The 20,749-nt window shown below is 44.2% G+C and overlaps 2 protein-coding genes across 2 annotated transcripts; both read left to right on the forward strand.

The window, feature by feature from the left end:
• The first annotated feature begins 3,055 nt into the window (after positions 1–3,055).
• LOC103823445 (interleukin-8-like) lies at positions 3,056–6,266 on the forward strand. The gene is made up of 4 exons (XM_009098521.4): positions 3,056–3,190; positions 3,978–4,113; positions 4,863–4,946; positions 5,508–6,266. Exons 1-4 carry the CDS (start codon positions 3,130–3,132, stop codon positions 5,536–5,538), a joined length of 312 nt encoding a protein of 103 aa, XP_009096769.1. The 5' UTR covers positions 3,056–3,129; the 3' UTR covers positions 5,539–6,266.
• Positions 6,267–16,052: 9,786 nt separating this feature from the next.
• Positions 16,053–16,982, forward strand: LOC103823469 (alveolar macrophage chemotactic factor-like). The gene is made up of 4 exons (XM_030238773.2): positions 16,053–16,185; positions 16,326–16,452; positions 16,524–16,607; positions 16,964–16,982. Exons 1-4 carry the CDS (start codon positions 16,131–16,133, stop codon positions 16,980–16,982), a joined length of 285 nt encoding a protein of 94 aa, XP_030094633.1. The 5' UTR covers positions 16,053–16,130.
• Positions 16,983–20,749: the final 3,767 nt, after the last annotated feature.

The raw sequence follows: 20,749 nt of genomic DNA on the forward strand, positions 1-20,749 counted from the left end.
GTGGGGAAAAGGAAGTGGTTTCAGAGGCTAGAGTGAGATTTTTCCTGGGTACAAGAGTAGCTGGAACAGAGGACACACAGGAGGCAGGAGTTGACAGACCGGCTGAACCCTCATTCAAGCAAAACTTGGCCTCCTGGGCCTCTGGGTCTTATATGCACAACTTCTCAGGGGAGAGGGTGGAATTTGCCTGAAACAAGACAGACTCCTAGTTTTCTCAGGGTAAATTTGTCATCCCAGGAGCTGGAGCATTCCTCTGGAGGTGGAGCAACTCAAACCAGCGATGGACTGAAGATCAGCCTCAGTACACCTGAATCCCCTTAGCGTGTCTTTTGTGCAGGGGCATCCTTTGCTGCATGCAAAGATTAACGGGTCCCAGCCAAGATCCCAAAGATGCCCTTTTGACTTTTGTGCTTATTAGACAAGCTGATGAGTCACGACAAACCACTAGTTTCCATCCTGCAACATGGGGAACACAAGCTATATCCTGCCTTAGAACATGGGCACGGGAGGTATTTGCTTCCTTTTCAGCAGTCTTTCAGTAGTCAGACTGTTGTGTAAGCGTTGTTTTGTTCCCTGCCAGCGTGGTTTTTACAGGGTTTAGCGCGGACGGTCTCTGCTCGCGGCAGTATCAGCTCGCCCAGTGACGTGATCCTTCCAAAGGAGCAGCAATTCCGTTTGCACAAGTCATCTCTGATGGCTGGCAGGGAAACGAGCTGCCACAACCCCACCATGGATTTGCAGTTGTCATGACAAAAGCCTGGATGAGATCCTGGGCACAGTGCTGAAGGGATGTAGGGAGAGCTTGGGCAAAGCATGGCACTCCCAGAAACACAGCTTAGGAGTGCCTGGCCTGTGGGCTTGATCTCATGCCTCGACATTTTCACGCCTCACATTGTCTCTCTTACTCTCCCCTCACACAGCCCCAATGAAACTGCAGCTTTGGTGGAAAAGTGCAGGGGTTTCTATTCCATTACAAACATCCTGCTCTTTTAGACAGATACTCACTCTTAGTTCAGGGCAAGGCTCATCATAGGTGGAGCAGGCTTTTGGCTTCCCTTCTGCCCTGGGGATTTCTGCAGATCCGTTACTGCCGCACGCAGGAAATAGCTGTGCCTGGTGGTCAGGAGCACAAGCACTCACTGATTTCACTTGGGGATTTGAAGGGGAATTCTCTTTTATTTCCTCAGATATTAGTAACATTTCAGCACACTCCAAAATTATATAATAAGGCTGCAAGTAGTAACTAAGAAAAGTGTGATCTCTAATCAAATGTTAATTTAACCTCTGTGTGTGTGTCTACACATGTGGAGACACAGAGAGAGCTCAAAAGAAAAAAAAACCAGCAAAACCTTCCAAGTAAACTGGTTAAAACTTCAACATCTACAATCTGGCACCAGTGAAACCACACATTAATATAACAGAACATATACATCATAATAGAACATTAGCAATAAAATATAACATTAAGTTCCTAGCAAAACCCTCTCCTGGTTCACACCTTCAGAGAAGTAAATGTATTTTTCATTGAAGTTCTCTGAGACACAGCTAAGGAGCTGCACCATCAGGAGTCAGTATCTTTTGCCAGCTTAATACTCAATACTCACTAAGAGGCAGGAAAGACAAAGCTGCTGGATCTTTTCCTGGGACAGCCCACACAGCAATGGGAAACAAATTAATTTTTATCACAAAGATCCTTTTATCAACTTAGTGATAAGTGGTACACAGGAAACTACAATAAATTATGGGCAAATTACTCCATTCTTACTGTAAATAAACTGCAATGCTTTACATGCTAAAGATGATTGAGTTTTTATGAAGTCCCCAGATTTGGGGAAAAGTACCTCATTTAAAGCACAGATCCCAAAACCACAAAGCTTTGAGTTTGAAGACAACAAGCAGCAAAACCATCATGTCAAAAGGACGGTGTTTTTACTGCACTGAAACAAAGGGCTTTTTCCTAATCACACCCATTCCAGCTGGGTTTGAAAACACAGATCTTAACTCAGGAAAAAGTTCAGCATTTGACCCCATCCTCCCTTGGAATTGTCTCCCTTGCAAGGTATTAACCCCAGCCACAGCTGCACATAAAAGCTCAGCATTTATACAACAAGGATCCCTAACAGAAAACTCTGCCATAGCTCTCACTCTTGTGTCCCTTTGCTTGGATCTAGGGCTGCTGTCACTGAAAAGGTTTCAGAAAATACTTATTTAAAATGTGTGGAGTTACAGATGAAACAAAATCAGTTGTGTTCAGCAGGTCATGCTGTTTAGTTTGTACATAAAGCTTCCTCTGTTTATCATCTATTAACATGTGTAACATGAAAAGTACAGGCATGATTTTTAAATCCATTCAGAATTCGGCATCTGCTTCCTGCAGAAAGCTTTGAATACTGCAGCCTTTATGAGCCACAAAGAATTAGTGATGAATTTACTTTGAACCATGTCCCTTGAACAGAGGAAGAAAATAACTAAAATGAAAACCTTTGATGTCAAAATGATGCTGAGGTAAAATCATGATCCAGCAAAGAGCTTCTGAGTAATTTCAGCACTGCCTGAATTCTACTCTGGTGGCTCATATCAGGTAAGCAGAAGCCGTCTCCATAAGTGGGAATAAGAAATTCAGTATCTCAAGTATAGATCTGATACACCTACAAAGAACAGTTATAACCCTGAAGAAAATAATAATAAGTGACAATTTATTATTATTATATTATATATTAATGTACTATATTAATATGATAAATGTAACTGAAACCATTCTCAAGTTGTATTATTAAATAAGGATATGCTTTAGAAAAAGCACAAAATTTACAAGTCTACCAAAATAATTGGAATGTGTGACTTATCATGGACATATTTTAATAAATTAATGCATTGCATTAATTGTATCTGCAGAATAATTCCTCGTCATCTAGGAAGAAGTTTCACAACAGTCATGTGACTCATATTTACTGTATCTGGGAAATTCCTCTAACGCAATCTCCATGCCAGCAGAGTACAGAGGCTGGGCACAAAACAGTATATAAGCAGGAATCCACAGTCCTCACACACAGCAGGAATCAACAACCCTTTGGGACTCCAGCTCACAGAACTAGACCTAAACAGGCCAGCGAGAAACTCCTGTCCACCATGAACGGCAAACTCGTAGCTGTCCTGGCCCTTTTCCTGATCTCAGCAGCTGTGTCTCAAGGTAAGTAAAGCTTCCCAAAGTCCCCCTGGCTGCAGATTTGCCGAGGCATCAACTGAGATGCTTGTCCTTGCAGGGTAGCTTTCTATTTGTTTCACTAAATTAGTGTCCTTTGAGAGATTTTCAGCACCTCTCTTCAGTCAGAAATCTACCATATAGACCTCAGACTGAAGAGTTACTGACATCTTGTGGGAAATATTTTAAGGATGCAACTTGCATTTGCTTTATTTCTGTTTCTACTGCAGTGTATGTGGCTAGAGGCAGGTTCTTCTGTGGCTAGAGACAGATTTTTGCTCTGGAGTGCTTTAATGTTTCTCTCCCCTCCCACACAAATAACAGTTTATCATCTCATATTTGTTTCTTAGTGACCGTGCCACCTCAAGCAAGTAGTACACAGTTGGAAAAGGAGAGCAAACAATTTGAACACAGAAACATGGGCAAACTTCCAATTAATGAACAAATCTAGGGCTCTGTCTTCTGCAGAATGACCAAGTTTTTTGATCCAGATATTAAAACAATGCCATTAACCATACCGTGTAATCAGTATGGTTAGCAACTGCAAAGTATGTGGGCTCATTTTTAAAAGATTTGTTAATTTAGTTTCCCATGTACTTGGGCATCACTTCCCCTGAAACCTAAGCAACCCTCCCCCAAGATGAGGATTTAGGCAGCTTGGAAAATGCAGTTGTTTAACTGAGAATGTTGTTGCAATGGAGCAGCTGTGCTTTATGTCTGATCCATGGACCATAAGAGCACCTGTCAAAGCCCAATGTGCCTTTTCTGCTCACAGGCAGGACCCTGGCAAGGATGGGAACTGAGCTCCGGTGCCAGTGCATAGCCACTCATTCCCGGTTCATCCCCCCGAAATCCATTCAGGATGTGAAGCTGACACAGAGCGGCCCCCACTGCAAGAACGTTGAAGTCATGTAAGTAGCTCTGCAAGAGGATCCCTCCCCTTCCCCTGCCCTGCTGCCACTGCTGCTGGGCTTTCAGGCTGCACCACAGCCAGCATGCTGACCTCATGCAGACAGACTTGGCTTTTATTTTGAGAGGGATGGTTTTAAGTGAAACACCCTGTTTTTCACCATCTCTATGTCCTTACATATTCCTGAACTGACCATTGTTCAGATGTCAGGAAACACATTAAATGTTTCAAGTAGTAGAATGTGAATTTCATGGACTTGTCAGCTCTTAGTGCATAAGGTAATGATGTAGTTTGAATCCTACATTTATTAGGCAGGCAGACTCAAGGAGAAAAACTAAGTTCCAGTAAGCAGATTTAGGGAAACAATGAACCAGCCTAACCTGGTCTGAACAGCACAAAGGCACTAAAATGTTAAAATCCTTATTCTGCTCAAACAAACCTTTTCACCACTGGAGGTTTCAATAATTGTGTAAGAAAGCTTTAGTAACATAAATACATCCAAAACAAGTATTCGTATATAGAGGGAAAGATTTTTGGGATTGTGTGTCTGCTTTGAGAGCAGACACAGAGACTCACACAATTCTGGATGGTTCTGGTCTCTTCAGTTGTATAAAGCAAAACAGCCAAGTCTAACCTAGAGTAGCTGGGATGAACTTATACTATCTGCTCTGAAAATGCAAGATTACATTCTGTGAGTAAAATAAATCCATGTAGTAGTTTCCTGACTTTTCTTTATTCTGTGTTTTGCAGAGCTACTCTGAAGAGTGGCAAAGAGGTGTGCTTGGAGCCCACTGCTCCCTGGGTACAGCTGATTGTAAAGGCAATTTTGGCCAGGTAAGTCCCATTACCTTTCTGTCTGGGCAGCTGAGTGGCAAACCTCCCAGAAAAAGCCAGTTTGTAGGATTCCATAGCGATACTTCCCATTCTTTCTTAATTAGATTTAAAGAACAGGGCAGCTTCCTGCTTAACTCTAGAAACAGTCATAGTTTTTCTGGCTGTGCTTCAGGGTCCTTGCTCAAGCTGGTGTGTCAGTGCTAAACCTCTGACTACCAGCAACTCTGTCTGCAGGGAAGCGCAGAAATCTTTTTCTCCCTTTGAAAAATAAGGCTTTAAAAAAGTCCTCTTCCTCTTACTTAGTTGTTATTTTTGAGCTAATGAGGTTCTTGCTGTGAGGAGCTGTAGAAGCTCATGCTGCAGAGCTTTCCCAGCTGGACACCAGGCAGGCACACTGGGATTTCAGCAGTTGCTTTCAAAACATCACCTTTATTCTCCCTGTGCTTCAAGACAGCACAAAGAATTGGAAAGAGACCCCACATACTAAACTGTTTGTGCAATGCTGATCTGTGGTAATTTGAACCTTCTTTTAAATCATCCTCTTCCCTCCCCTCTTAACAGGGCTGAACACAATTCTGACTCTCCTCTCTAAGAAACACTGAGACAGAAAAAATCTGGGAACTGCTTCTGCTCCTCTGTCAAGAGAAATGTTTGAGAAAAGCATCATTCAAGTAGTGCACCGTCTTCCACATCCTGCATCAGTGTTATGATGTTAATGCTGGATGGTTTTATTTATTTATCTATTTATTTAACTGTATGTATTTAAGGAAGTCTTTCGCTATGGTCAGTGTTGTCCATGGGACATGCTGCCCGGGACACTGAAGGAAAAGTGGTTTGCTGAAGGAGATGGAGAACCCCTGGCAGCCACTTGAGCCAAACATGCAGTGAGGTGCAATGCACCTGCAGCGCAGCTTATTCACACTAAGCCTGATCATTTTGCTATTTCACCAGCAAACTGATGAACCCTCCTGCTCCCCTGGAGCGCACCAGTATGTTGTGTTAACAACAGCTTCCTGAGCCACAGTCGGCCTGTGGCCAGACTGTGAACTGTCATTGTCTCACTTGAAAAACCCAACCTGCAGAATGTGTAATGCTCTGTTTGGTATTTATGGATTGTGATTTCCGTGGTATTTATAAATGTATTTATTGAGCAGTTTCTATGTAAGAAAGAAACTAGTTATAATTTATTTAATTTCTACCGGATTTTTTATTCCTGCCATCTGTTTCTGGAGAAATATTCACAATCTCATTACTCTGTAGTAGATTGTATGTCTAATTAGCTACTTCATCAGCTGATGGAAAAAACTGCATTTTATACACCTAGAGTTTGATTATGAGAGTGTAATTAATCCTAAAAATGTATTATTAAAAGTTTTATATATAAAAAACCATTTGTTTTCTGCTTGGTTTTTTAAATCTCCATTTGCTTGATTTGAAAATTCTGCTTTATTTTTGCCAGCCTGATTTCTGGAAATGAAATGAGTATTTTTAAGTCCATGGTGCTATAACTCTCCCTGTTATGGTAGCCTGGCACTCCTGACTACACTAACACATACTCTTAAGGTGGGCTAAGTGGCTCACTCTCCTCTCTTCAGACTGTTCCCAGTTTATGGGGACTGGTGGGGTCTATCTAGGGCAAGGCCCCTTCTTTAATTCCCTTGCAGATAAAAGAGTTTTACACCCAGATGCCTAAACGCCACTAAGTGTCCACTTGAGCCTCACAATGGTAAATCTTTACTACAACAGAAGGCCACTATCTGACCACAGAAATGGGAATTTGTCACCTTTACTTTGGGTAGCCAAAGAGCAAGCACTTGTCCTGGTGTAACAAGTGCTTCCTATACTGATCCCTGAAATGCAGTATGCTGAGCACATGACTTCTCCCTCTCTTAAAACTTTCCAGAATCAGGGAATAAGAGAGAAAGGGCATAAGTTTAAAGACTGTTGTTTATAACTAGAGTGTAACTGTTTATCTGAGGGATGCAAACTCTTATTTCACTTTTATCTACGATCTAGATAGTAATAAAACAGCAGAGGGATTTTTGCTGGGCATTTTTGTGATCATAAAATAAGACAGCTGTCTCTGGCTTGTTTTTTCTTGAAGAACCTTCTCAGTAAACTCAGGCTGGTCCTCTCCTTCACCAGTGTTATTTTAGCATCAGCTAGAACAGTTCTGCCCCTTTGAACAAGGTGCCCTGTGAGCCTCCAGCTATCAGGCCATGCAGAAGCCACGGGGAAGTGCACACTTTGGAAACTTGCAGAGCCTGCAGTCAGTGTCTGTGTGGGTACATGTGCATGTCTGTGTTACACAGCACACAGCTGGCCAGAGGGTGATTAAGGGTCAGGACGTTTGCACCACAGGGAAGGATGGACCCTGAGATTTCACTGCAGCTAACTACGTGCTCTTGTCCATCTCCTTCTTTTCCCAGTCTCATGAAAGTTTCTGCTCCCCTCAGTCACTTCATTTAGCATCTAAACTGTCTTTCTACCAGACTGTCAGGAGACCAGTCCACTTTAGAGCTGCCGTGTGCATTCATCACCTCCCTTTCATTTCAGTGCCTTTCACACCATGAAATGCAGCAGAGCTGTTTGCATATCTTTTCTGTCCTTTGCTCTGGGCCCCTTACTTCACCTTTCCTTCAAACCACTTTTATTTCCTTCTTGCACCAACAGGTTCATTTGGGGGGCAAGAGAAGTGGCAACTATCAACTGACCAAGGCATAACCTCTGGTCATCTCCCTATCCTCAAACTCCCCTTCCCATGCCTGGTTGCTGGAGTTCTGCTCTTATATGGACAACTGCAATTTGTCCCCTGGAGTGTCTGTGGTTGCTGTCCTTGCAATAACGAAAGTATATTTCTCCCTAATGCATAAACACTGCAAACTATAGAGGAAGTCATGGGGAGAAATACTGGAAAGTCCCTGAAAAACACTTCTAACTCTTCCTTAGAAGTACAGGGAATGCAAACATGAGTTTCTCGGCCTCAATTTCTCTGTCTGTGCTGAATATTGGTTAACATAAACATAATGTTGGCTAACATAAACATCCTGGTTTTGTATTAGGTGACAAACGTGCTAAACTTGCTTTTGATCATGGACTGCTTCCCACTCTAAAGTGATTGCTTTTCTTATGCTCTTATCACACAACAAGGGAAAATCCCATTTTCCCAGTAAAATTATGCCTAGGACAGACTTGATATTGCAGATTTGTTTCGGGAATTTATTCTTGTTTATAACAAGATATCATGAGCAACTCCACAGGAAATGGATCCTTTGGAAATTGCACAAACTGCCATGGAAACTTTGGGGTCAGAAAATAGGCATTTTGTTTCTGTGTGCACAGGTGAAACTAGAATTTTGCCACCTATAAGAAAAAAAGCCTGAGATCTCTGCTGTTGAAAAATGTCATGAAAATTGACTTTCATATTACCTGCAGTTACATTACTTCTAGTGAAAACCATTAGTGCAAGTGTCAGTCAGTGCAAAGACTAATTCCAGTGGAATTCTGGAGAGGGAGATTCTGTGGAAGAATCTGGAAGGTTATAGGTGTACCCAGGCTCACTGATACCGTTTCCTCTGCCCTTTCATGAAACAGGCAGCAGTATGACGTCTCTTCAAGTTTCTGTGGGCAGATTTCAACATAAGTATGCTGAATAACTTTTCATCACTTACAAATATGATTTATTTTAACAAGCATCAACCTCTGATACACGCAATTTTCTTATTCCATGGAAGTTCAAATTCGTGAGGAATGTGATCAACATTTTTTTTGAAAGAAAAGGGTTTCACTAGGCTTCCCAGAGCCCATCTCCACCGACTCAGCCAAGGACACTAGCAGAAAAATGAAGTAACACTGCACCTCCCAAAGTGCACATTGGCAACTCCAGTATCAGTCTGTCGATTTCTCCTACTCCTTACTAGAGGACAGATGAACTGGGGAAATTCTAAAGTTTTTATCTTTTGCAGAAAACGTTTTCGTACATAGTCACCTTACAAAAATCTGTGGAAGTAAGAAGTCCTTAGGCAAGTGGCCTGAGAGCATATTTGGACCCAGTTAATCAACTTACCTCCAAAGGAGCCTTCAGTTTTTGAAAACGAGAGTTAAGCAGCTTTTCTGACTCAGCTAAATACAAAAGTAACTTTTAAGCATGAAGTAACATTCTTGCTGCACTCCTAGGATTCACAATTTCTAGCTTTTTCCTTGAAATAATTTTCCAGAATGATGAAAGCTTCATAGCTCATAAGAGAAGCAAATGAATAAGTCCACTCTCTTGGCCCTGATTCTTTTATTAAAGACATATATAACATGCTTGCACTGAAATAAGGAGACTTCCAAAATACTGACAATTCTTCTTTTCCTCCTCTGTTTTCAAGGTCATACTTTTTACAAGTTTGCAGGCAGACAGGAGAATCAGAATTTAGCTGTTGTGCTAAAGCCAAAATGCCAATAAAACTGCAAAAGCTTGAAGTACCATTTCTGTGTGAAGTGTGTCTAAAGCATCAGTGGCAGATTTCATGAAGAGTGAGACAGGACATGTGAATGAGAGCATGGACCACATGGACTTCTTTTTTACTTGATGCAGAACTTCTTGAAGGAAATAAGAACATGTGGGAATGTGTGTGGGGCAAAAGCACAGGCACAGAGGAAACAATCACAGGGCAGTTAAAAGGCAAGGTTTCTAGCTGAAAGCCAGTACCTATTCACAGGCACTCAGAAAAGCACAGCCACCTGCCATAGCAGCAGATCATCATGAGCAACAGAAGAGAGACTCCTGTTCTCCCTTTGGTCAGGCTTTTGCAAAAGTAGAAAGTACAGGAGAAGCAATTTATACTAAGCCCAGAAAAGGACCAAAGAGCAGAACTTGGAACAACCCCTGCATTCTATTGCTCTTACTGAAATGTGAGAGTTTGTCCATGCAGGTGTCAGACCTTTGTCTGAAAGGAACTTAGTCGCTCAATACAAACAGTGAAGAGCAAGTGACTTGTCAAAAATCCCAGCTCTTTGAAAGCTTTGTGTTAGACTTATCAATAACCAATAAAGGAATGCACAGCCACCCAGCTGGTTCACTGCTGAGCCAGGCATTGCCAGCAGTAGACCAATAATAAAGCAAATAAATCTAGGTTTGCTGACTTACTGCATCCCTGCAGTCAAAAATTCCATCAGCTCCTCTTTTTCTGCTTTCTTCTCTGTCTGGTGCTTCACCTCTGAGAGCAAAGCCCATCATCCTGCAAAAGAGAAGCAATTGACGTAAGCACCGCTCAGCCTGAGCACAATCTCATCCAGAAGAGCCAAAGAAAACAGGCTCTGGTGTAGCTGCTTCGTGTTGAACACTGCAGCTTCACCCACTCCTTGTTACCACCAAGGAAAACCCAAGTGGTTTTTGCATACACAAATCTTTCACCAAGGTCAGCAGGACACTCAGCTGAGGATGGGACGTGGGAAAGAGCTGTCAATCCACCTGCACACACCTGACCTGTTGGCAGGCCAAATGCTGGAATCATTGAGTCATTTCCAGGTTGAAAAGTCCTCACAATACTATTCCTGCTTGGAGGAAAGGAAAAGGGAGTGCATGCAATGTCTCCTGATACTAAAATGACCATTAAAAAAAGAAGAAAATGCATGAAAAGTACCCTGTTTGGTTTGTCTCAAATGATGGGTACCAGGAATACAAGCCAGGGCCATCCAGATGGAAAGGCTGCTGGTGGAACAGTGCTTCCCTAGAAAAATGAGGATTTGAACAAACCAAAAAAAACCTCACTAGGAAGCACTGATTTTGTCAAATTCAAGTGCTAAGGGCAAAGATCATCTAAATTAAACTAATCTTAGCTCACAGCAAAATAATATTTGGAGCCAAGTGAAATTATTCTTTTCAGTCAATGTCCTGATCAATTTCATTTTATGGGGACTTGCACTGTTTAGAAGAAAACCAAAGGTAAAAATGCTGAATTTCAATTCAATCAAATGTTGCCCTTTTTCAGTAGCCTGTTTTCCATGGAATGCTCTGAGCTTGATTACTTTCCTGTCACCTCAGTTTACTCCTGACAGCAGCACTCACTAGCAATTTCAATTTCTTAGTTCTTAATAAAGAAAAATACTTTGTTCATGATTTTTCCCACAGCTTTTAGCACAATGTCTTGGCATAGTCCGGTACTCTGCATGCATTGAAGAAACTTGAAGTCCCACTATTGGGATATTTAAAAAAAGGAAGGGAAAAAAGAAAGAAACACGAGATAATGGGGAAGAAAACCATTGACAGTAAACTCAGCAGTGATCACATTTACCAGAAATGTTATCAGTGTGTTTCCTCCAAACACCTCCTTCTCTAAACACCTCCCTATAACAAGTTGAAAGGATACTTGTCCCACTTGCTGCTTTGTAGGCTATTTTGGATAATTCAGTAACAATTCAGAAAAATCATTGCCAACAAATGGCAGCCATTTTTTGCTGCCAGGAACAATCCAATTGATTTTACTACAGAGTCCAAGTACACTGGAGACTGAGCCTGCACATGGCACCCAAAGGGCTGGAAGGAAGCATTCCCTGTGTAGGCAGCTTTGGTGTCTCCTAGGGTCTAAGTCAAGTATGACTTCTTCATTTTTCCTTCATTGCAACACAAGCAATGAAAGTTACAGACAGGACTCAAGTCTGGGTGCCATGAGAGAAGACTTCAAAGATTTTGTGATTATTCCAAAGAGCGTTCCCATTTTCTTGTGGTCAGCTGTCTCGTGTCACTGTTTTTCCAAGTGATGCCATCACTATAACCAAAAGACCACAACTATTCAAAGCACACTCCCAAAAATTACTCAGCTCCACTGAGTCTGAAATCTGAAATTGCCTTAAGCCATGTTGGGGGACATGTTGATTTTGGGGCCTTGGATTGGGTTTTTTTTGGGGTGAATAGTTTACTCTTTAAGAGACTCATATTATCTTTACTTCCAACTACCTGCAGATGGAACAAATTTTTATGTATTTATTTCCAAACAGCTCATTTCCAAGTTGACTGAAATCTTTGTTATGAAGTTCACACAGACTCAAAGACAAAAGCCTGCAGGCAATTAGCAGGATGAAGAGCATTTTCTGCTGCTGGTAAGGCCAAGAGGAGCTCTTTCTGCCTTTCAGAAGCTGTGATGACCTCAAAGGCTTATCAACTGAACAACTCTGGGGGTGGAAGGAGTCACATAGTTGTAATCTTGGTCCAGGATCATGCCTGCCACTAAAAAGCTGGGAGATTCTTACCCCTCAGCAGAGGTAAGAGCAAATTGCATAAAGAGTTGGGTCCCAAACTCAAAATAAAGCCCCTCCTGTCTCCTTATATGTTTGTTGTAAAATACCAGAACCAGTGAATCCACCACCAGTCACTCACTTTTTGGGAATTGTTGTGCGTCCAGGAGTCCCACTTAGATGACAGTGAAACCACAGTCTCTGCAGTCCCATCAGCCATCTCAGAAAAGGTCAGTTGGCACCTGGAACTGAAAAACAGAGAAATGATGGCCAAACACACGGATTTCAGAGCCAACAGCTTCTATTTGCCAAGGTAATGCCTGAGTAATACAAACACATTCCTTTCAGCAACCAACAGTGTGAGTGTGTGTGTGTGTATGTTCACGCTCTGATTCCCAGCAGTGGGCACGGGTGAAAACCCTCTAGCTCTGGGGAAGGGAAACAAAAAAAACCTGAGGGCTCCTGAATGTTAAAGTTAGGTGAAGATGCAGGGAGGCAGGCAGGAAGATACTGAGCATCATTTGCTACAGGTCATTATTTTAAATGTGAATTTTCACATGTCAAAAGGTATTACAGAAATAAGCACACAACAATGTGTGACGTGTGCCATGATGCAGCTGGCAAAATGGAGCTGGGATTCTCCATGACACAAGGTGAACACCAGGACACGTCAATCTCTTACATCTTCTGCTATTATTTTCAAGGGCATACGGACTGGAAACATTTCAAAACTTGAGAAACACACTGAGAAACTGAAGGAAATGAAACATCTGATAGACATAAAACTTACCTTGCATGAAACTGTAGCTTAAAATTTGGTTTCTGCCTCCTGCAAATATGTTTGTACTTCATGACAGAGCTGGATCCACAGGAGGAATCATAGGTGCTAGGGAGCAGCACCTCATCATAGCCAGGGAATTCTAGAGAACACACTGGTATAGGTAAAAAAGGTAACATAATGAAGATGGGAGGATATCAGCAGTCCATAACCTCTGACTTTAGTCTGTACTAGGTAGCAGTGACTCAACATTTTACAGATCAGAACATAAATAATTCCTAATAAAGACCCTGGAGGAAATATGACTTCTCCTCCAGAGATTTCCCACGTTAAATGGTTCCTAGGCCATGATGAAAGTTCACCTTACACTTGTATCTGGGACACATCCTCCAAAGTAATTCTCGTGCACGTAGGAGAAGTCCTCGCTTGTTGAAGTGAGACATCTCTTGTTTAATTGTCTTGTAGCTCTCCTGGGCCTGCTGCCAGTGAATGGCTCCCACTACAGGTACCAAGCCAAATAAATACCTGCTGTGGAAAGGTACACAGCCCAAGTCTGAAACAAAGGAGCCAAATCATTTCCTGCATGTATGAATTAAGGACTGGATAATGTGAAGGCAACTGAGCCATGAGGTTTGTTGTCTTTATGCACCTATTCAGGGCCTGCCTGAGCTGGGACTGCTTCCTGTGTCCCAGTAACCCCGAGACCCAGGCTAAGGACACTGAGAGATTTCACAGAATCACGGAATCCTGGCGTGTCTTCACACAGCAGCTTGTCCTAAAGAGCTGGGTGACTTGAATGGGAGCTTCAGTGAGGCAAATAGAAACCTTGTGGTGAGTTCTGTCCCAGCTACACTGACACCATCACTCACAACAACTAATTTAAACTTAATTCAAAATGACCTTCAAGGTCCCCCTCCAATCCAAGCCATTTCATGATTCTATCTGTTCCACCTACGCTCAGTGCATGGCAAACTTATCTATAATGAAAGAGGGCAGCAGGCAGGGAAAAACTCAGCTTTCTAAAGTGATGCTGTCTGCTCCCTATCTTTTCTGTACTTGCTAAAGGCATTTTGCCAAAGGTGCTGAAGGGAAACAGGAGAGAGGGAACAATTGAAGAGAGTCACTCCACAGCTCAGCCTTGTTGCTGCTGTCATCTGGACTGAAGAGGCCTTATTGACATTCCCAGAGAAGGGAGCTAGAAGCAATCTGAAGAAGTCTGCAGGTACAAAGCCTTGCTCAGGCAGATGGTCTTGCATGTTGAAATAGTCCCAGAGACACCCATTTTCCTTGTTCCAGGCCTGTTTGTGCAAGCCCTGACTCAGAGGACCAGGCTCTGTACCATCTGCTGCACCGCAGCATGTCCGTGACCTGACTGCTGCTCCTCTTGGCACAGGGCTCTGAGGCAGAGCTGGCTGCAGAGTTTCACACATTGCTGCTCCACGGCTACAAACAGCCTCACACTCCAGACCCCGGGAGACATCTGGAATTTCCTCAGCAGTAAGCACTGTGGAATGAGTCTGATGGGTCAGTTCTTGTGAGCAGGCATACAAGCATAAAGCCAAGTGCTGTCACGTAAGCTGTCCTTACTCATGTGTACTGTCCAAGAGCAGTGTGTAATCTGGCTGCTCACGAGTGACGATGAGTGATCCACTCCCCACATCATCCCGAGCTGGATCTGCCAACGATAATTGCAATGTCCCAAAGCAGATTTTGTGCACCGTCCTACCTGCTTGTTGCCTCAGTTTGCTCATGCTGGGCAAATCCTTCTTCCTGCAAAGAACATGGCACTTCCTTGGGACAGCCGTACGGGGAACTCACAGTCCCAGACTTGTGTGGCTATAACCTGGAGGGAATGGTGATTCCACCTCCATGATCTCAAGGGATCTCAAGGGATCTCAGTGAAGGTTTCTGATTAATGGCTGCCCCTAAGCTGACCATGTAGCCTCCTTTTAAGACCAAGCTAAAAGCCAGATGCTCCCAAGGATATCTTACCAAGCTGCATCTGGTAGGGGTCCAAATTAGTCATTAGATATTTCCTGATAACATGGGGCAATCACCATTTGTTTGTGACATACAATCTTCCTGCAGGGCTGATCTCCTGAGGGACAAAGCCAGCAGCTGTAGGAAGCAGCTGAGCTGTAGATGATTGAGCCCAGGAATGAGAGTCTTTGCTGCTATCTCCTTAATCCCTTTTTAGGACTGCTTTACATGCTGTATCTTATCTGTTTTGGGTCCTGACTCAGTTTTGCTCTCAGACAGTTCATTAATCTAAGGCAATCAGGCAGATGGGGCAAGACATAGCAGCCTGTCCCTGGAACAAATTGATTTGATGAACCCCACTCACGTCCACAAAAGTCTGTGCAAGAAAACAGATTTGCTAAAAAAAAAAAAACAAACAAACTCCAAAAAAAAAACCCAACCAAAAACCAAGACAAATAAAGTGCAACATTCTATTTTGTACTAAAAGTCATTACAAAAGAAAGTGTGCTGAGCATAACTGATCTAAACCTATGTGTAAAAAAAAAATTAGAAAACCTGCATCTCATTTTCATTAAAAGCTCCTAGAAAACTGCTATTTTGCTTCTTTATAACTGAACTTAGCAAAATGCCTTGAGAGGAATGAAGAAAGAGAGTGACCTCTGTTTGCAACGGCGTGGAACAGAAGGCTTTCAGTGGTGGAGTGTAGGTATGGAAATCTGAGGAAAAAAAGATTTCCGGTTTTCAAAATCTAGGTGAATGAAGGGGTGCTCAGGAGAGCAATGCCCACTGAGTAAGAGTGCGTGGTTGCACACGGTTGGGCAGCAAGGCAAGCTCCAGAACCCAAATTCCCCTTTGGCTCAGCACCTTGCACCCTGAAAGCTAACGGAGAGCGCCCACAAAAAGCCGCCGCTCCTTTGGAAGACTGGGGTCCCAGCAGACCCTGGGCGATTCTCGGGACGGTGCAGTGCCAGGCTTCCCTCCCTCCCGGACCTGAAGGAGCCGCTGTGCCGGGAGCAGCCGCTCTTCTCTCTCCGCCCTGCTCCTTTGGCGGCACACACCCACTGGTGGAAAGGGGCCAACGGGGTACTGCCCCCCGGCTCCACTCCGGGAAATTCCCCGGCAGCTCCCGGTAGGGAATAAAAGCAGGAAAGGGAAAGGGGGCCGCCTCGCCGGCTCCTGCACCCTCTCCGTCGCCAGCACTAGCCATGAACCCTCACCTCCGCCTCCTCCTCCTCCTGGCCGCCGCCGCTCTTTGCCAGGGTAAGCGACAGAGCCGGGATTACCCATCCGTCCGCGGCCGGGACTCGGCAGGGGTGCGCGGGGGGCCGGGCCCGTCCGGGGGCCGGGGGATTTCGGGGGACCCCGGAGCCGAGGCTCAGAAGGCTCCTCTCTCCTGCCAGGTGCGCCGCTGGCCGGCGAGCTGCGCTGCCGCTGCGTGCGGACCGTGTCCGAGGTGATCCCGCCGCGGCGCCTGGCCCGCCTGGAGTTCCTCGCCGAGGGGCCGCACTGCGCCGTGCCCGAGGTCATGTAAGTGCCCGACCTCAGCCCCGGCCCGCCGAACCGGCCCCGGCCTCACCCCCTCCCTGTCTCGCCTGCAGAGCCACGACGAAGCAGGGACAGATGATCTGCCTGGACCCCGTCGCTCCCTGGGTCAAGCTCCTGGTCACCAGGATCCTCCGCAGGTACCTGCCGGGCCAGCTGTGGCCAGCGCCTGGGGCCAAACTTACTTCTTGGGGGGGTCAAACCCAAGAATAACGAGCCACATTCTGTTATTGATTCCTGCGGGAAATCTGGTTAGTTACACCAAACGTGTCCAGAAAGTGGCTTCTTTGCTGGGGAAGAGACAACCCAGCAGGTTGTCAGGGAGAGGATGCACAACAAATGCCTGATTAATTGCAAATCTAGCCTCAGTACGTTCCATCATCACCATCAGGCATCTTTTCCACACCCTCTGTGGGATTTATTATCTGGTCTATGCAAGAAAACTTAAGGAAAATTTTCCTGGCTGGCTTTGTAATTTGAATTCTGCCTATTACAGTTCACCCAACGCACTGTGAGTGAGGGAAGGAACACCTCGGAATGAAGTTACCTGTTTGCCACAAGATCCCAGGAAACAGATGCTATGAGAACACAATAGCTCAGCTCTCCAGTGTTGATGGGTTTGTAGATCAGGTGTTCTCTGTTTCATTCTCTCTCCTCATATTTGTTATTGCCCAATCCTCTGCATGGTTGTATTGACTGAGATAAAGTGATTGAAGCATTTGATAAAACAGTGGAAACTTTGCTGGACCTCTCAGCAACTTTCTCAGAACTTGTTCCTCCTTTGTGCAAACTCCTTCCTGCCAAATTCTGTTTGCCAAAATGTTCCTATAAAACAGCATGAATATCTGAAAAGAAGATGGGCCCATCCTGAAGATGATTTTGCAAATGTCTGCAGAGAGTGTGGCAGGGGAGGTTTGAATGGATTGTGCTGATGTTTGGGGGTAACCCTTCCATCAGGAATGACAAGAGTGCTGGCTGGCACTTAACATTTCCGTGTCTGTCCAGGATTACACGGGAGTAAAACCTGGTTCAGGCAAGAATGTTTTGCTGAATCTCTTTTTCCTACTCCAACTCTCCAGCCTCTAATGCAGAATACCTCAGACCTTTTTGCACAATGTAATGTCGAATGAAATCACAAGTTTTGCCCCTGAAGCCTTTTTGCCCCTATTCAATACTTAGAAAGGTTTAATAATTTCTATGAAATTGTGGGGGTTTGTGCCATGACTGGTTTGGTTTTTAACCAGATAATGTTGAGGTTGGTTAGTTGATTGGTTTTTAAATGAGTTTACATTACAATATTTGGTATTTATGCACAAGATCTAAAGGAACAGTAAATGTTCTGGAGAGACTTAGACATTTTTTGTCTACTTGTATGACATAGTGTCATAACTCATAAAGAATTACTAATTTTCATTACTCTGCTTTGGAAAATTGTATGCAAAGAGGTGGATTTCTCATGATAATTCAATTAAATACACGATGCAATAAAAATGTTTTCCTGTTGAAAAGCATCCTGGGTTTTTGTGAATTCCATGTTAAATGGAGCTGTGTACCTGTGTCAGTTGGGTTAGTGGGATGCAGGGAAGCAGCCACCTCTGTGTACCCAGGGATTCCTGGACACAGCTGCAGATCAGTTCTCTCAGAAGTGTCGGGGCACTTAGTGCCATCAGACGTGTTTCTGTATTCAGAGGCACATTACTTAAACCCTCTGGTGTGAAGCTGATTTGAACTGCTGGTATGAAGAGAGATTAAGCCCAGGATGGATCTACTGAATCCGGGCACACCCCTGCAATCTGCAGGAATTTCCACTCTTACTATTCTTCATCGCACCTGGAAGGGGGCTGTGTTTCAAGTTAAATGCACTTTGCTGGGTGGGAAGGAGTAACAGTGTTTGCTATGGCAGGAAACAGTAAAAGTTTGCAACAGTAACTTTGTTTCCAGAAGAAAAATGGTTCGGGACCCAGCTGTAACGAGGGTCTCTGGCACTTCTGAAAGCCAAGAATCCCCTTGTCGGGATTCCTCAGTGCACGTTTCTAGGACAAATCATCTCTTCTGTCACTAGGTACACGGTACTTGTTTAGTGACAGACAAATCTACTGAAAAGAAATGAAATCCACAGGAAATCTGACAAAACCTTATCTGAAAGCACACCCACATCCTGGCCTTGCTGGCATGGGGGAATCCTGAGTGCTCTCCTGTGACACCTGACAAAAGCTGGCTCATCCCCAGAACGTGTGACAGACAAATGAAGGTAATATGGAAATCTGTCTCCTTTACACACCCATGGGTAGGGAGTATGATAAGTTCTTCTGTTTCCTTGTGAATTTCCTTGTACATTTTTTTCCTCATTAAAAAAATGGTCATATTTTTCTCCTGCCATTTAAAGATGACCTGAGACTGTTGCTCCCTCTTCAGAGCCTTGAGAAAGTCCTGCCTGCACTGGCCACCTCTCAACAAACTCCAGTGTGCCTGCACACATGGTGGCTTTCCCCCTGGGAATGGTGTCTGTCTGAAATGACCACATTGCCCCGTCACACCATGTCTGCCTCAGGAACAGCCCAGAGAGAGCTACATCCAGCTTCACTTTACCAGAGCAGCAGATACTTGCAAAATCCCAAGGCAGATTTTTCACTCTCCCTGCCTAGTACACACCAAAGGCTGTGACTAAAACACTAACAATAACCAGATTATTTCAAAAGCTGAAAGGTATAATTTACCAGCAGCAACAGAAGCCTATTGAATATGCTATTTTTGAAAACCACGGCTCAGTAAAAACTTCTACAGTTCTTCCCTTCTGCTCTATGTCATATGTTTTTCTTCAGATGCAAGTTAATTGACTAAAACAGCAGTGGGAATATCTTGTGCAACTCTGGATTTTCGCCTCCCACCCAGTTTTCAGCAGTAAAGTACATTACCCAAGAAAAAAATCCTAGTAAAACAGGACACATCAAAAGCCTCCCAATTTTTTTAAAGTCCTCATGGGGCTCAGGAATTGTTATCATCAGTTCTTTGCAATTCTCAAGGTATTGGGCATGTATAAAGTTAATCTTCACAGCACCCTAAGGCAGTCACAAAAGCTCCTGTAGATAAGTCAGATGTACAAAGTCACAGTAAGCCTCTCATTGCAACTTAAAACTACATTTAACCCTTGAAATTGTTTAGGTGTTTGTTTGGTTTTGGTTTCTGTTTTGTTTTGTTGTTCTGTTTGCTTTTGTTGTTTTGTTGTTTGTTTGTTTTTCCCTCTGGAATTGAAAAGAGAGTTTGGTTTCCATGTAAAGTTCCAGCTCTGAGTAATTAGCTTACACTGTGCTATATTGTAATGAACTTGATGAACTGAAAACGTTTATAAAATATTTGGAGGGATGACTGGGAAATTGCTTCGTTCTCCTTAGCTGCAGACCATGCTTTCTTGGAGAAAATAAACATGCTTACTCTACAAGGGTGCTCAAAAATCACGACTGTCAGCATTTGAATAACATGTCAGTCCTTTAGAAAGACCTGTCTAGGAAGGCAGGAAAAGTCCTGGAAAAACATATTCCGTTTAACACCAAAAATAGAGGAACACCTGCTTCTGCAAAAACCCACCCAAACACCTTGCTCCGTGGACCTGAGCTCACTGTTCCCTTCCATACAGAAAGAGTATTCACAAAAGCTATCACTCTCCAAGACAGCAACAATTATGATAGAGTTTGGGGGTTTTCACCACTACTATTTGGTTAAAGTAGCTGAACACATTTCAAATGAAGGCGCTACACTTAAAGGGGTTTCCACAGAAACAAAAAGCAGGTTCTTATGCCCTCTGCAGAAACGGCTTGGCAGGAAAAATAAATAGCCGACAGGTTTTCTCAAAGCTCCCCTACGGACTGCGGAGATTTACCTTGAGGATGAGCTTCTCCGGCCCTCAGTTCCTCCCGCCCGGCCGCCGCCTGGATCTCTGGGTCTGTCCCCAGGCGATTCCCCTTCCACCTGTGCGGTCCGGCCGACGTGGCTGCGGACACCTCAGGGCTCTTCTCCTAAGGCTCCGCGCCGCTCCTCCCTGCTGAGGGGCTGGCCAACCTTCCTTCGCCTTCCTTCCCCCGCCAGCAGCGCCCCCGGCTCCGCGGTGCCCACCCCGGGGTTCTGCTCCTCGCTCCTTCCTCCTCACCCTCCTCATCCTCCCTGTCCCCCTCACGCTCAGGCGGGAAGCGCGCGGCGGGCAAAAGGGCGGGAAACGCCTGAGGGGACGGCGAGGAGCTTTGGATCGGGGCTTGGTGAGGGGAACCGAACGGGACACAAAGGTTCT

This window comes from Serinus canaria, chromosome 4, assembly GCF_022539315.1.
Source record: "Serinus canaria isolate serCan28SL12 chromosome 4, serCan2020, whole genome shotgun sequence".
Taxonomy (NCBI): domain Eukaryota; kingdom Metazoa; phylum Chordata; class Aves; order Passeriformes; family Fringillidae; genus Serinus; species Serinus canaria.